At 33.0% G+C, this 17,866-nt stretch overlaps 1 protein-coding gene across 1 annotated transcript; it reads left to right on the top strand.

Moving 5' to 3' along the window:
- Nucleotides 1-423: 423 nt before the first annotated feature.
- On the top strand, nucleotides 424-17,643 carry Hph (HIF prolyl hydroxylase). Its single transcript, XM_090112315.1, has 8 exons — nucleotides 424-1,338; nucleotides 3,077-3,196; nucleotides 7,334-7,414; nucleotides 12,604-12,743; nucleotides 13,392-13,508; nucleotides 14,169-14,230; nucleotides 14,465-14,776; nucleotides 16,679-17,643. Exons 1-7 carry the CDS (start codon nucleotides 454-456, stop codon nucleotides 14,491-14,493), a joined length of 1,434 nt encoding a protein of 477 aa, XP_089968441.1. The 5' UTR covers nucleotides 424-453; the 3' UTR covers nucleotides 14,494-14,776; nucleotides 16,679-17,643.
- Nucleotides 17,644-17,866: the final 223 nt, after the last annotated feature.

Genomic DNA, 17,866 nt, shown 5'->3' on the forward strand with positions numbered 1-17,866 from the left:
TTTTATAATCAAAGTGACATATTTTGTCAACAAAATCCCATCCCATGTGATCAACCAGTATATTCATTAGGCGGGTATGCACAGACCAAGCTGCTTCGCGCAGCAATTGCTTCACGACGCGACACTGCTTTCTCGGTCTGGATCCGTCTGTTGAAAATGCCATTTAACATTTAAAAAATAATCATCGAAACAATTATGTTATACTAGTTGTCCCATTGTCCACATATAATTCAAAATTATGAAAAATTACATCATACGTACTTCCTTCACTATTTTGACATTTTATACGACTACCATATTACATTGTACAAGTATCCGAACTGAGACACAAAAAACCTAGTATCTGTTCATTTTATGTCACACATTAAAAAATATACACGATGACATACTGACATTTCTATTTGACACATTGACAATCAGAAGGGCCGGCCCGAAGAAAGATATAATTTCAGAATGAATCAAGAAGGCGTACTCGCTTGTTGCGCCGTTTGCAAAGAGCAAACTCATCGTAGATGTGCTCGCTGTCTTAATGTTTATTATTGTAATACAGAACATCAAAGACAGGACTGGCGGAGACATAAAAGTGAATGTGCACCAAAGTTACAAAAACAAGGTTCCCGTAACGTAGCAGAAACTGAAACTTCTCACTCCGTTGAACAGTTAAAGAAAACCCAAACAATACAAATAAATAACGTGGTAGAAGTAAATGAGAAGGACGACAAATTGAAATCTGCGGGTAGTGAAACTAGACGATTGAAAAAGTCAAAAAGAAAAAGTTTGAGTAAAGAGGGTAGTGATACTATTATTGATAACAAAAATTCCTCCACACCTGAAGTCGTTGCTCAGAACAGTGAAAGTCAACAAAAAGAAACTGCTTTAAAAAACAATAGTGTAATATCTAGTGTAGTGTATACTAATAAAGACGTGTCGAAAGTGAGTGCCATCACCCACGAAGGTTCCTCAGAACAGGAGATATTGAGTGAGAAAGCCCAACAATTAAACACGGTGGATTTTTCCGCAGCCGGTACTTCAAATGTTTTGAAGGCCGTAAATAGGAGTGACATGAAGGTGCCCGCTCTGCCCAGTTTCACTGGAGAGCAGCCAACTAAAATAAAGGAATACCCAGAAGCTTCCCTAAAAGGTAGTAGTGCTCCTTTCAACAACATGGTGAACAGTTATTATATAGATCCCAGTGACCCCAACTATGACATCTGTCAAAGGGTGATAAGGGACATGACTCAGTATGGAGTGTGTGTTTTGAACAATTTCCTTGGTAAGGAGCGAGGACTCTTAGTGTTAAATGAAGTGCTAGAAATGTATAGATCCGGTATATTTACAGTGAGTATTTTTTGTTTTTAATATCTTCTTAGGTACTGTGTCTGTATTTGTCAAAAATTGGAATTCAATTGAATTTTTTTTTATTCATAATCTACTTATTGTGCCTATTATTTATGGAATCACAGATTGAATTAATAGCCATAATATGTCTCTACCGACTACCTTCAGTGTAATTATTTATTTGTTTGTACAATTATTCAGATTATTTGCTTGTTTGTCTTAGTCATAAGTGAAATAGGTCAGCATCCTACTTTTCTACTAATATTATAAATGCAAAGTTTGTGAGGATGTGTATGTGTGTGTTTGTTACTCTTTCACGCGAATACTAATGAACCGATTACAAATAAATTTAGCACACATATAGAGGGTGACTTGGATTAAATAGAATAGGTTTTATCCCGAAAATCCCACAGGAACGGGAACTATGTGGGTTTTTCTTTGAAAACGCGGGTGAAGCTGCGGGCAGAGAGCTATTAAAATATTTTTCCAGAAATAACTATTCTTAGAAGTTTTAGAAAGCTTTCTTTTAACAATAATTACATATTATCATATAACATAGATTAGATAAATTTAACATAAACAGTATAATGTTGGATATGAATTACATTTTGTGATAATAATTATATGATGGTAGTAATGAGGCCATCGAGACTATAAAAATGTGTAGATTTATGCATAAAATATAAACGATTATACTTATTTTTTAACTTTTGTTTGACCACATACAAATTTAATTTTATAAAATTATTTTTAGAGATTTATTAACAAAATAAAATGTTTTATGAGAATAGCGCAAAATACTTTCAAAGTTAGTTTATTTGTCTAACTTTTAATTGTAGGTGATTAGCAATCTTAGCCTTACTATACCAATATATTTTTGGATATATTGTGTTGTGTAGTACAAATGTATACATAGGAATAGAAAATAGAAATCTATAAAACATTACACTTCTTTATTAACGAGTTGTGTAAACAAATGTATTGAGTAATAAATTTGTTTACAAACATTGCAGTTTTATGTAACTATTTATGTCATGATTTAATAATGAGACCATGCTAATAATACTTGATTATCCAGATTGGATGCCATACATAACTAATAAGAATTGCTGGTTTGAAGTTGAATGGTAAGGCAGTTGGATATTAAAGTGAAGCACTATAGCATAAGCTTATACACTAAAATATTAAATACTAGATGTGCCGCGTGGTTTCACCCGCATTGCTCCGCTCCTGTTGGTCTTAGCGTGATGATATATAGCCTATAGCCTTCCTCTATGAATGGGTTATCTAACACCGAAAGAATTTTTCAAATCGGACCAGTAGTTCTTGAGATTAGCGCGTTCAAACAAACAAACTCTTCAGCTTTATAATATTAGTAAAGACGTAGTTTAATGTTGTAACTTTTAATATTTGAATTATCAGAATATTATATAAAGGGCCTAAGCCAAAGGAAAGATACTATGTTGTTTAACGTTTTAAATTTACAATAATCAGAATAGTAAAAATCAAAATAGGGTCTGTAAATTATCTTGTTAGTTATATTATTATTTGATTTATTATATAAGATATTCCAGTGGTTAAAAAAGATAACAATATGTCAACCTTATTTTATGAATTAATTACTAATACTCATTATTAATTACTTCATAAATTATTGCTACCCATCCTATTAAATTAAATCCCATCTTCCAACTATCTGGCTAATTTTGTGTAGGAATAATCCTCTCTCCCTCCGCAGGCTGGTCAACTAGTGTCGAACCCCGGCAGCACGGAGGCGCAGACAATACGCAGCGACAGGATCACGTGGATAGACGGCAAGGAGCCCCACTGCTATCATATAGGACAACTAATTAGTCTAGTATGTATCTACTTAAAATAAAAACTTCTCAAATACATATTTTTGTGCTTAAATATTGCAAAAAAAATGTGTTTCTTGATATATTTAGTTTTATAGCATTCATTATGCAAATGCTTTATACATTTTAATGTAATATATCATCTAATGGTGTTTTCTTTTTGTACGATTCACTCTCTCGCCTTGCAGAACTTTTCCTTTGCTTAGCGATTGTCTGGTAGAGATCGCTTATTAGTGATATAGGCGTCGCGGGTGGTCTTATTTGTATCGTAACCTACTGAGCTCAATGTTGTTTTCACTTTTATTGTAATAAATAATGTTCATTTTTGTTATTACATATCTTATAACAATAATATGCAAATGCCGTTGCGAAAGGGCCTCTCTCAATTCTGCGTCATAACTACGTAGTATGTTATCCTCTTTATTCTGCCCTTAGGCGTTAGACAAGTTATTTGAAATATGATCCATAATATGTAACTTTATAAACAGCTTTAAAACCAATAGTTCGTATAGAAAAAATTAAACATAAATATACTTGGCGAATTGTGAGGGCTGTTTAAAATAAAATGACCATGTCATGCCATGATCCATATCGTAAGATGCATACAATATATGTACGTAGAAATAATTCTATAGTACCAGTTAATGACGCTGATCTTCCGAAATTGCCGAAATGTTCCACTGTGAAGTTGTAGACTATTGTTACAAATCACGTCAATTTAAAATGACTAAGAAATCTCAAAGAGTATAGACCTTGTGGGTTCATGTTAGGGCGTTCTGGTTATAACTAGTGACAATAAAATAAACCGAGAAGAAGATAGAAGTAACCAGCATTAAAATTGTATACCTACTATTAAAAGTACCTTACATAAAATAACGATCACATTAAACTCGTCCACACATCTACGCTTATGAAAAGGTCTGTAATTACGTGGTAATTAACTACAAAGTGTATTAGGAAATAAATAAAACCTTCAATTGTACAAAGCGGACGTCACTTATAAGGAAAGGCATCTCGCTCTAACAGTCTAATAGCATTTTCCATAGGCTTGACAGTGTGAGATTGGTCACGTCTGCATTTCTATTTGGGAACGGCCCTTGGCCCTTAGATCCAACGTCTATTAACGAAGTTACGGCCGATATAAACTAACGGTTTCGTTATACCTACGTGTTTCTAACAAAGTTAAACTGTTAGCGCTTTTTTAGAAAGTTATCTTATGCAGTTGATTGTTTATACGAATAATAGTTGTAAGATGTATCGATGTAACAACAGCCCCCCCCTAGTCAAGTGGCTTTCTGTTAGCGTAGCTGTAGATATTATCTACAGCTTACGTCAATCTCATACATTCGTAGTCTATTCTATTGAACGCTACGCTAACAGAAAGCCACTTGGCTAGGGGGGCAGAGTGGAATTGTGTCATAGATAATACCATAGTCCATTTTATTAACGGGTCACTGAAGTTTTTCAAATCGAGGTATAATATTTTTTCTTCCATATAATCCCAAAGCTTCACATTCTCGGGTTTGAAAAATATTTCCCCAGTCACCCTGTACACATAAGAGATCTAGAATTTTGTTCTATAATAATAGGATTAACCATTTCATAAAAGGATATTTTTGTTTGATCCGATTTCCATTGCTTTATATTTCACTGTCTCACGTTTACTTTGAATCCAAATATGGCATCGGTGAAGCTTATTCTATTTTCTATACGCAAACAATAATCTGTACTTTTGAGATTATTTTTCGCTTCATTGAATGTCAATATTTAATATATCTCCGATTAAAATGTAAACATTGTGCTTTTGCGAAATATTATGTTCAAACAAGATCATGATTTCATCGCGGACTATACTATTTACTTAGTACCAGTCCTAATGTAATACCTTTTCTCTTGCTCATTGAACTCGATAGAATTTTGCGCAGTATTTTCCTCAATGGTGTACACGTGTAGATTGCTTAAATTATTTACGCTCCAGTATCTAAAACAGTCGTTAACCCTTCATCATGTATGTACTCTAATTTGAGATAAGTCTGATAATCTGTAATACGATTCGTATTTAATTTCCACTTGTTTGTAGTGAAAATCCAAGTTCTTCATTACTATAATTAAGTTTATAACGCAATGCTGCCCTTCTCCTGACTCTCCACTGACATGTTATGAAGTAAATTAAACTCAAAATCTAAAGAATTCCAAATTGTTCACACGCTTATCACTTGTGACACTATCAAAACATTTTTTGTGTTGTCATTTTTCGCGTCTCTAGAATTACTCACACTCGTGTGCTGCTAACACCTTTTAGTTTGCTTAAAAAGTTAAATCTGAAACTTATACGATTAGCGATACTTGCATAGATGTCCTACCCACAAACAAAAGCCTTTATGCAGTTAGGTCCAGAAGAGTAAATTACGAATAAAGTTACAACTCGACCAAGCTATAAGTTTGCACCTCGCGTCGATTACGTCACACTGACGCTTACGTACGGTCTGCAAAAAAGGATTCGCTATGACTTGAAAAAAGTAAACAAATGTTTGTTAGATTTTGGGAAGGTGAGCGGGGAAGCGGGTGAGGCGCCGCATTCCAACGAGGTGCAAACTTAGCTTGGTCGAGTTGTAGTGTTAGAATTTTAGTTCATCTGCACCGACTGTAGGTTGTATATCAGTCGAGCAACAACCAGTGTCTATCTAGGCCTAGATAATATTTGACTCCATACTTGACCAGTTAAGTCTTTACTTTCCTAGTCTTCATTAATGAAGTTTCCTATTTCAAAACTCAGATTTGCTATAGTTTTGCTCCTATAGTCTGTAGTCTGTACCCACCGCTTTATTCTCTTTGCCTTCTTAGTCCTTTACTAGACATAGGTATTCATTATTATTCCTTGATTACTTTATTACTATTAAGGCAATTGTTATTGAATCATAATCTGCATTTCGTTCGGTATTATTTACGTCGCAATATTCACGTCGCAATCACTGGCGCCAGATATAACAGTATCCTTATCAATCGCAACACCATTTATCTTCAATTACTGAGCAATCATTGCTCTGGTATGTGTACCTGTTGATAATTCTGCGAAAATCGATTTATCTGCATTTAGATCTAAAACATAGACTATGTTTACTAGCAATACTACGTTTCAATCATTAAATTTTCCTGTCTCGTTAGACGATGAGAATCTATTGTCAACAATTTCGAAGTCAACAAACTAAAGATATAGATAATATTTTGCAAATGAGTAAATACGTTTAAATTTTATCGTTATTCGTAAAATGTTTTACTAATTCGTCTTATCACTTATGAATGTGGCCAAAAATCAATTATAAGTCACATAAAATCTTTCTTATTCATTATAAATCGCGAAAAATTTATGAAGAATGTGAGGAAGGAATGTTTTGATACGTAACAGATATTATGCATACTGTATGATTAAGCTAAACACATTCCAATAGGTACAGCTTTCTATAACTTAATAGATTTCTATCGCTTTTTGTGAACACGACTAACGCAAAATGATGCTTATGGTAACGGTCGTGAATAGAAAGTATTATTTTGACCCGCTGGTCCACATTTGACTGGCTCTGCAAATTAGAATTCGCGTAGTACTTCGTTAGAAAACATGTGACGGGCGAATTTAACTTGGTTTCCATCCATACTAATATTATAAATGCGAAAGTAACTCTGTCTGTCTGTCTGTTACTCCATCACGCCTAAACTACTGAACCAATTTGCATGAAATTTGGTATGGAGATATTTTGATACCCGAGAAAGGACATAGGCTACCTTTTATTGCGAAATATGTACCACGGGCGAAGCCGGGGCGGACCTCTAGTATGAAATATAACTGGCATTAAGGCTCTGCTTACAACTGTACAGTGTACACATATTAATGTACCTATAGTAAAATGTTATATAAAAGAAACACCGATGAAATTTCTTTATATATGTGTACAAATTAGTAAGAAACGTTTAGTGAAAGTTAGCCAATTCTACCAAACTCATCCACATTACAAAGTCTTATAGACACCTTCACCTTGATCTCTTTCCTCCTGTTACCTAACCATTCCATAAAATGTAGTTCATATTAAGTTAACATATTTAATACGTACATGTTTAAATGTTTATTTGTGTGCATGTTTCAGGTGGACAACATAATCCTGAAAGCAAACAAAATGGCGAATAACGGCAAAATGGGAAACTACATAATCAATGGAAGGACGAAGGTAAGATATTAAATCGTAAATATGATTAAATTTATAAAAAAACTAGATTACCGGCCGCGGCTTCGCCCGCGTTTTTTAAGAAAAACCCGCATAGTTCCCGTTCCCGTGGGATTTCCGGGATAAAACCTATTCTATGTTAATCCAAGTTACCCTCTATATGTGTGCTTAATTTCATTGTAATCGGTTCAGTAGTATTTGCGTGAAAGAGTAACAAACACACACATACATATCCTCACAAACTTTCGCATTTATAATATTAGTAGGATATTTTCCGTTATAGGTACTTTGAAAATCTCATCGAAGTATAATTAGTAGATTTTGGAACTGCTGAATTGATTTTGATCACTAATGAACCTTATTCTTGAGATAAACTTATCAATTCTTATGCGATTCCGGATTGGACTATCATCCATAAATGAATACTAGATTTTTTTTATTCTGTACGTATTATATTATCTTCCTTTTCTTCATACAAACATTATCATTCTTCGATTATTTGATTACTGTAATGTAATTGGCACTTAAGCCATCCAAGAGTTCAGTTTCCTTCCGGGAAGTACAGAACGGTAAGCGGGCTGCTGTCTCCCCCAGGAAGACGCATAGCAACCGGTTTGACACAGCCACGCGAGCTTGACCTATTTCCGAAGCAAGTAAAGAGATTGCGTGGGACACCTTAAGTGATACGAGTCACAACATGATAAAAATTCATAGAAGATGTTTGATTTGACTCGTGCTGTTTGAATTTAACGAAAGAGGCAATGTTGAGATTTACATCTCTATAATTTTACAGAAACTATCATCGTACAGTTTCGAAGTATACTTTTTCAATAATTACAAAAGCTTGTTAATTGGACATTGTCAACTGATCTAAATTTAATTTAACTCCAGGATGCTCTTAAAATCCTTCGACTATATTTATAGAACACCAATACGATGTTCTCAGCTGTCAAAATAATTGAAAGAAAACAACGGTTGGAGAGAAATATAAGATTTTTTATTCGTCAACGAAATGTTGCTATTAATAAGTCGATCGACCTTTAAAGGTCATCATTGGTAACCTTATTAAATCATTTATTGCTGTACTGCGATAAATTGATACGAATAATTAATTATTATGGAAGAAAGCCTTGGTTCTTTTTACTTCCTACCAGAATAATGGTATGATCTAGTTTTGGGCACTAAGGGTAAGGCATAAAGAATTTTGTCTTGATGTTTTTCCAAGATTTATATGTATGGTCTAATCCTGGACTTATCTTAAATATTCTAGTTTATTGCTTTCTTCAGAAATCCACATATTAACAAGTAGTACGAAGTCTTCAAAGAGAAGGACTTTGATCTAAAGTCCAGATAATGTCCCTTCGTTACAGACTAATGAATTATTAAATTGATTGCTTGCTTGGTGCCCTTTTGCAAATATATCGCGTGTGTTCGAAATCTATTTCTATTTACGCAACTCGTTATCAGTGCCAAGACAGTGGATATCGTGGGTTTTGGATCAAATAGGCTCACGACTTGATAATTATTAGGGCTGTCGTAATCTCCACTAATAGTATAATACGAAATCGTTCTGTAGCTATGTAAGTACGTAATAATAGAAAACTTCTGGAAATATCTGAGTGAACACCTATACCTTTTCTAAATAATTTATATCGTCAACGCATCGAAACTGATAAAAAAATTGCTTCTCAAGCTTGTTTCATTACATCCAGAAGGTTGCGAAATGTATGACAGATGCATTGTTTATTTAAAGGTCACGTAAACTTGCATCACACTGAGATTAGCCAAGATATCTTAACGATAAAAATAACTGCACAGCAAAAACGCAAAAAATGACTAAACATTTATTTGCTAACGTTCACTGAAACGCGTTATTCAGTTACATGTATCGATGCTTAATCGATTATTCGCAATGAACGCATCCCTACAGTATCGGTTCGCGCATGCGCAGAGCCAATACGGCGTACGTGATCCGAAGCATGGCGGCCGAGCGCGGGGCGCGGGCGCGGGGTGGGGGGCGTCTGTAAACATTACAGGCGTCGTAGCAGGCCCACGCTGCCAATGTTTACAAACTCATCAACTACGTTTACGCTACGAATACATTCCAACATCCCCTTTGCTTTTATACTAATGTCTTACTATTAATGTCTTAAAGTAGTGCTACTAATTACAATCGATACTATTGATTTATCCATTTACATACCTACAATATACATCCACGGTGGCCATGACCTCATGAACCTAATTTTGCTATGATATTGAAATGAAAAAAAATTATGAATAATATGTATGAACTATGAATATATATTTTTTCATGTGTTTAATCCTACGTACTGGGAAAATCCACAAAAGAAAAAATGGTGTAGGTACATGAATAGCTCGGAGCCACACAAAAATGTCTAGGTTAAAGGTTTTCACGTAGGTATAAAATATCTGATATAAGAACAGAAATTGATAAAACCAGAATGATAATCACACTGAAAACACAGTTCGGACCAAAGATCGTCGAAATCTGGAAATGTGGCGTTTCAGTTGCTTTTCAACATATTAATAGAAGATTTTATTATTTTATTTTCAGTTGTCGAGCCCACTAGAAATAGATACATAAGCTAAGTACGTAGTCACTGCCCATCATGGTCACTAAAATATCAAGGATTTAGAAAGTTATCGATTGCCTTAGTCTATTAGTAGATCATACAGAATTGATTCTATATTTTTAAGGGTACGTAGTATGGCAATACAAAAAAAAAGCGTGCGTGCCGAGCACACGTGTCCGAAGTGAAACTTTTTTGGCAAGATTCAAAGATACCAAAATGCCCTACTCCACGACGTGACGGTCGTTGGCGTCGTGAGTCCTAATTTACAAATACATAACAGGAAATTCTGTTTTCTTCTTACATAGTGAAAACTGGCACAATCTTTGCTTTAAATATAGACAACATAGCTAATTTCCAATCGATTTAAATTATATTAAATAAACATAATACAAAAGAGTTGTGCATATTTTTAAATTTAAAGTAGGCCACGCCAGTAAAGGGATCTTGTTATTCTTGTTTCGTTCACCTTTACAAATCACGTAATCTTTGCAAAACTGTGTGGATTAAATACTTTAAAGGTTTATACAATACACAGTGAAATTATAATGTTTAAGCAATTATCATCTTCAGCTTATATACCGTCCCACTGATGGGACGGGACTCCCTAGAGGGTTAAGCGATTAATGATTATAATATTTTATTCGTACTAAGTGTATAATTCATTAACAGTCTGAAGTAACAAAATAAACATTTTTGCTAATACTAGCCACCAGTCCTTCATTGATTTTTTTCTTAATTGACTAAGATCATGATAACTATAACTTGGAAACATTTAGAAATTTATACATGCGCGAGCTACTTTCAGAAAATACGTTCAGTAACTCGTGGAATCTAATGAAAATATAATACGCCTCCGGAAACACACAAAAGGGCATGGTCTAAATTGTAGGTCACTGCTATGTTGACATTGCTCTTGAATCGTAATCGTGTTCAGCCTCGCCTGCCCTTTTTTGCCGGTTATAGCTGATTATAGTTTAACTATTGTCTCCTTTTTGTTAAGCTTTTGCTGTTTAATGGATGATGTTTTTATTGTAATTGCTACACTGGAGATCGCTCAAATCTTTTTTTTTTACAGTTTGTCAGTTTGACCAGAAAATAACGCGTTATTTTTGCATAGAGAGACCTATTCAACTCGATTGATCGCCAACATAGATATGTAGTAGTAGGATCAGTAAATATAAAATAATAGTACGTAATTCGAAAATGAGTATTTAACCATTTTTCATTATATTGTGTAATAGTTTTACAGTACAAAGATTAGAATGTATCGTACACATATATCAGATATCTATTCGCAAGTAATATGCAATCATCCTGCATTGTATACAGTATGTATCTGTATGGTAAATAAGGAAAATTCACATTGAGTCATCAGATAGGTTCTGCACTCGCTTGCAGCGCGTGCCGGGATTCCCTCTTAATAGAAACACAATTTGCATATTGAGTTGATTTGTGTATTTAGATACAGTACATTTGAAGCTCCCACATTACATAATATACGTATAGAAGAAGTATGAGCTGTAGCAAGACGGTTGTAAAGAATGCAGTGTACGGTTAGTTTTTATGTAACAGTTTAATTGCATATTACCGCCTCCTTGGTACAGTGGTTGACGCGTGAGCGTAGAAACGAGGGGTCCTGGGTTCGATTCCCGGTGGAGACGAAGAAAAAAAATGTCTCGGTCTGGCAGGACACAGAAAGCTTATCACCTACTTGTCATGGATAATGCATCTGCCCCTTATCCCACATGGGGACACGGGACTTCACTTAAATTGCATAACTATATTATTACTTTTTACTTGTAAATAAATAATCAATCTATTATTACTTTAATTTCGGCATCAGGTATAGTAATTTCACTCGGATATATTACAGCCCCAAGTTACAGGCAAAATAAGTTCTTCTCATTAGAAAGAAGTAAAGGTCTCCTGCATATTTATCCTAATAATTGTTAATCTACAAGACACATAGAAAATTTATACTTCATTCCTACGTAATAGAAGGTGTAAAATTACTATGAAGTATTTAATAAAAAAAAAATAATTTCCGTTGCCTTATCTCCCCCAAGTTTATCAATATAACGGTTGCGGTAAAGTCCCACTAATAATTAATGTCTGAATAAATTTTCATTATACTGAATGCTTTATGATACGTTTATTGTGGTGTTGTTACGTCGCTTGAGTCACCAGTTTGGTTTGAATTATGTATGTCACTGTTACCAAATGAAATATTATTTCCTAACTAGATTTCCGCCCGCGGCTTCGCCCGCGTTTGCAAAGGAAAACCCCCATAGTTCCCGTTCCCGTGGGATTTCCGGGATAAAAACTATCCTATGTGTTATTGTGATTCTGTATAAATCAAAACGTTAAGCCATGAATATATGTATTTAGATGCGAACCCATTTTTTTTGTTTATTCGTTTAGACGACATCGATATTAGAACATTTCAAATAACCTTATAAAATTGTTAACATTATTTAAGCTAAGTAACTGAAAGAAGGATAAACCTATAAGCGTCATTCCGGTCTCTAGGTATAATAATGCGGCATAACATTCTTATGCATCATTTGTATTAAAAACTTTCTCTATTCTTTCTAGGCGATGGTAGCGTGCTATCCAGGGTCTGGAAGCCATTACGTGAAACACGTAGACAACCCCAACAAGGACGGTCGCTGTATCACCGCTATATACTATTTGAATCTCGACTGGGACGTCAAGCGGTGCGGGGGGTTGCTCAGGTAACTATACTTGGTCCCACATTGTTTATATTGTTCATAAATGGTGATGAACTATGCCGATATACAAATACCAGTTCGTTCATTACAGATGGTGTTTATAAATATAAAATCGTTCAACATATCGTTATGTTATAGCTCCTTTAGTATGTAGCAATCAATTTAATGGATTATGCAATAGAATTACGAAAACTAACGAGAAAAAGTTGCATGAATCCTTATTCATATCTACAAAACAGTTTAGTGTCAAGTTTATCATTTACGTTCCTGTAGGAAAGAATACTTTAGTAAATTCCTTTATTCATTTATTTACCTTTACTAAATGAATATAAAAAGTGGAAAATAAATTACAATAAATTAACCACAGTCCACAAATACAAAAAAAAAATGTATGCGTGTACTAGAGTACACACGTAAGAAGTGAAACTTCTTTATGACCTTAAAAATGTCACGAGTATGGCGTAACGCAAAAATGTCACGCGTACGGCGTAACGCAAAAATGTCAGGCGTATGGCGTAACGCAAAAATGTTACACTAAATTTTTGTCCAACCCCGATAAAGAAGTTTCACTTCAAAAAAAAAAACTGTATTCAAATTGAAACTTGAATCATTGATTTTTTTATAATAATAATAATGTTGAAATTATTCCAGAGTGTTCCCGGAAGGCACGAACCAGGTGGCGGATATAGCGCCGATCTTCGACAGGATGTTGTTCTTCTGGTCGGACAGGCGGAACCCGCACGAAGTGCAACCTGCCTTCGCGACCAGGTAAACAACGTTCAAATAGAGTAGTCAATTTAAAGCTTTCAGATTTTCAACGATTGATGATATACTTAGCGTCTTTTTCTAAATTTACGAACTTTATTATTATTATAGTAGAGCCATTTTAATAGGCACCATTTGACAGTTCAACAAAATTCAACAACGTAACCTAGTAACGACGCCATAGAATAATATGTTATTTCGTTTTGATAGAACTGCACATTTGCTTAACTTTTTTCAATTACGATTATATATTTATAATAATAATAATAACCGATACAATTAATTTTAAGATTTGATTTTAGATACTAATAAACTATATTACGATAGATAGCTACGTCAAATGTTGCTTATTAAATTGGCTCCACTATAATTAGCAATTTTTAAATTATTGCTTATCTGTCACCACGCTACAAATAAATAATTGATCGGTTTTCATATCTAGTTTAAAGACAGGCTACAATTTAACATAGCTCCAGAAAGAAAAAATGATTTTAATTTGCAATACTAATTTGAGCATTCTAATCGATTCAATATGGTACATTAAAAAATATGAAATACACATTTTATCATACAATAATAGTTGATTATTGTCTGGGTATAAAGAGTTGAATTTAAATTATCCAGGAAGGTTTATTTATTGTTTATGCATTTGTTTATTTTCAGATACGCCATCACGCTGTGGTATTTTGATGCTCAAGAAAGGGAAGAAGCGCTACGAAATTACAGTAAGTATTTTTAGAAATCCTTATTATATTTTCGTTAAAAGTTATGTTATATTTTCTTATCTTTTAAATTTAATGAAAGGTCTCGGAATTTATGTTTGAATTTGTCCATGTTGTTTGAATTAAAAATAATTAAGATTTTGTTGATTGCTTATTATAATACATACCTACTATGAAACTAAAAATGTGTCATTGTGCTCAAAGCTATGAAACTAACTCATAACTCTATAATTTCAGAACGCGTTCAGCCATCATCGAGCAAGTGATGTCGGTTTCAAGAGCTCGAGGTGTATCCGAGCTCAAACAACCTGCTAATGACATGGTTTTAAATCAAAATTAAATATTATGCTATTTAGCAGGCATTTTGGACTGTTTTGTGACGTTCTATAGACGTTCCTAATTGACGTGGGTGCCTTGTGCTTCGTGTCTATGGAGTGACGTGTCAAGAAGCCTCGTATCCTGGCTTTTAAAAAAGTTATATTATGTAACTTTTTCTTCGGACTTATAATCTCTGGTTTTGTAAAAAAATTAAAAAAGAAGTTCGGATGTGTTTACCGCTCAGAGGAATAAACCTATAGAGTACTTGTATCGAGCGTATACAATTTACATATATTTGTTTCTCTCTATCTAAAGAAAACGTCGTATGAAAGAATGAGATAGCTATAGACTACAAGCTACGTTTCAACATAGTCATGGCACCATTTTTACTATAGGTACGTATTTAGATAGATAGAAGGTGATAGTGATGGGATGTGCTTCAATCGATAAAATTGTGAATGCATTTTGCATTTACGGTTTCGTGAAATAATAAATAATAAAAAAAAACAAAATTAATCATTAATTTCAGTTGAATACATTATTTGTTTAATCCTACGAATATAATAAATGCGAAATTATGCGAGAATGGATAACTTTCTCTTTCACTGCTGAACCGATTACAATGAAATTTTGTACATACACACATAGGATAGGCTTTATACCGGAAATCCCACGTGAACGGGAACTGTGCGGGATTTTCTTTAAAAACGCGGGCGGAAAGCTAATATATTTTAAAATAAATTTTATAACTTGAAATGTAACTAATTTAAAATAAAGATGGAAATGATGATAAAGTTAAAGGAGTGAGGAGAAAGGCACAGTCAGCATGAATTTTAACAAGTACATAAAAGGACAGTCTTAAAGAAAACATTTTCCTTACATCCTACTAATAAAGCGAAAGTTTGTGAGGATGGATGTTTGTTACTCTTTCACGCGAATACTACTAAACCGATTACAATGAAATTTGGAAAAATTACTTTGATCCCGTAAATCCCACAGGAATGGGAACTATGCGGGTTTTTCTTTGAAAACGCATGTATATTAAATATGTATTTCAATAGTAGTTTCTCATCTATGAGAACTGTCATTTAATCAACCGTTTAATTTTCACATAGTTACACATTTAAAGTAAATGTGTAAAAAAATTTCCAAATAAAAATTCACTCACACACAAATGTATTTATTATCTAAAGGAACAAAAAAAAACGTAAGCGTAAGATTGCACAATTCTTCTAGAGTATCCATCTTGATAACACGCAGGCTCGAAATGCAGTGAACACAATCTAGCAAATTTCGACGGCGTCCAATCTACACGTCTCATGTTTTATACCCATTTTTTATTTAGCTCTGGAAATCTAAAACAAAATGAATTTATTAATAATCTAAACGAGAAACAACAAACTAAACAGATAAGTCAAATAAAACAACCACGTGGTATTTTTTATTTTCCTGCTGTAGAAAATTTACATCTATTATTTGCTACAACAACTACATATTATAAATCTGATATAAGAAACAAAATAAATAAATCAACGTTAATATGAAATAGATTTTTTGTCATAAATCGATAATATACGCTAGATGTGTTACAACACTACGGTGGTAAACAAAATGCCAAACGTGATAATATTGTGACATTTTATAAAAATTATTTAATTCTTTTGTATTCCACAACCCCATAAAGTGGGTAAATGTTACAGTTACAACATAAACTTATAAAAAAGCGCTTGATAAAACCTTCAAATAGGGTTAGAACATAAATATTTATCAATTTGCTGAAAATCACTTACCGATGGAAAGATATTTTTTCATTGTTTTCATCCAAAACTCCCATTCGACTAGTAATAGCCGGTAGCTAAACATACAATAGTCATTTTAGCACACTGATAAATAAAAAGAAACACTATACACTTTATATTTTCTAAATATTTCGTTAAAAACACTTGACGCACTGAGCCCACCAGCTGGTTGGAAAACAAACTGACTGCCGGCGCGCTACGTTTGAAGACAGTGCAGATACTCTATCGCTATCTCAATCTGACTTATGCTGTTATTGACTAAGAGTAAGTAGATTAGAAAATATGTATTTTGTTCTGTCTCAATATAAGAACTCTATAGGTTTATTCCTCTGAGGTTTACCGCGATTTTGTATTAATTTTTTTTTATTTCTTTCGGTTTCTATGTGATTGATGTGCTTAAAATTTTTATTATGTAAAAAAATTGTGCAATGAGTTGAGCACAAGGCGGACCCTATACTATATTAATAATTAAATTGATTGTCAATTTAATGTTTATTTAGTTTGTTAAACGAACACCTGTCTTTGACAGGACGAGTCATATGTTAGTTAGGTGTAATAATTATAATAGAAATATGTTTATTTTTGCTAAAGAGACCTTGAGTATTATTCTAAAAATAATAACCGTTAGTTTTTGTTGATGTTTTTAAAGGGAAGATATATTTTATTTCTGTTATTTCATCTACATCTATCTGTTGTGTTTTATACATATAAATAAACCTTCCATGTTCATTTTTTCTCTTATCTTTTTATATATTTTTTAAATATTTTTTTAAAAGCATCAACAATATAACAATACACCACTCTATATACGAGATTTTCAATTGTATAGTATTTATTTTATTAAGTTTTCGATGCGTATGTAAATAAATTGAAAAAAATTGTTATCCACCGAGACACATTTTTAAGTTTTTCATATGAATCATCTCATACAAGATATTCGTCATGGATAATCTTTCTTTATTCAAATCGTTGCATTTTATTTTCTTTATTTATTTTAAAGTGTGTCACAAAGTGCTACATTATTTATAAATAATAAAATGATATTTTTCATGTACATATATAAAAAATCTTAAAGCGAAATTACGCAATCATATTATAAGCGTGTGTGTAAAAAGTATTGAATTTTATACAACGTAGTTAGGTCTATTAAGGTGTAATTATATTTGAAATAGCACTATCCAATTATTGCTGAATAAATTATGTGATTATAACTTGTTTTAAACAAAATGTAAAGTTTGTTTTCTTTTTAAAAGATGTAACATACCTATAACTATTTTCTGTGTAAACAAGTGATATTAAAAAAATATTGATGAAATTCTTGTGTTTTATTGAAAGTATTAAGTATTTCCTTTTCAAACATTTAACTTGAAACTTTTTACAGAAATGTTAATAGCTCTAGGAAAAACGATATTAATTTGTATGAAACATGTCATATTGACACATTCTTATATCTCGTGTTGAGTTGAATACATTTTATAGCATGTGTATTTTTTGAAATTTTTATTTTTTACTTACTTTTTTA

This window comes from Colias eurytheme, chromosome 18, assembly GCF_061535395.1.
Source record: "Colias eurytheme isolate Ceu_HAF_F1 chromosome 18, ilColEury1 Martin Lab GWU primary, whole genome shotgun sequence".
Taxonomy (NCBI): domain Eukaryota; kingdom Metazoa; phylum Arthropoda; class Insecta; order Lepidoptera; family Pieridae; genus Colias; species Colias eurytheme.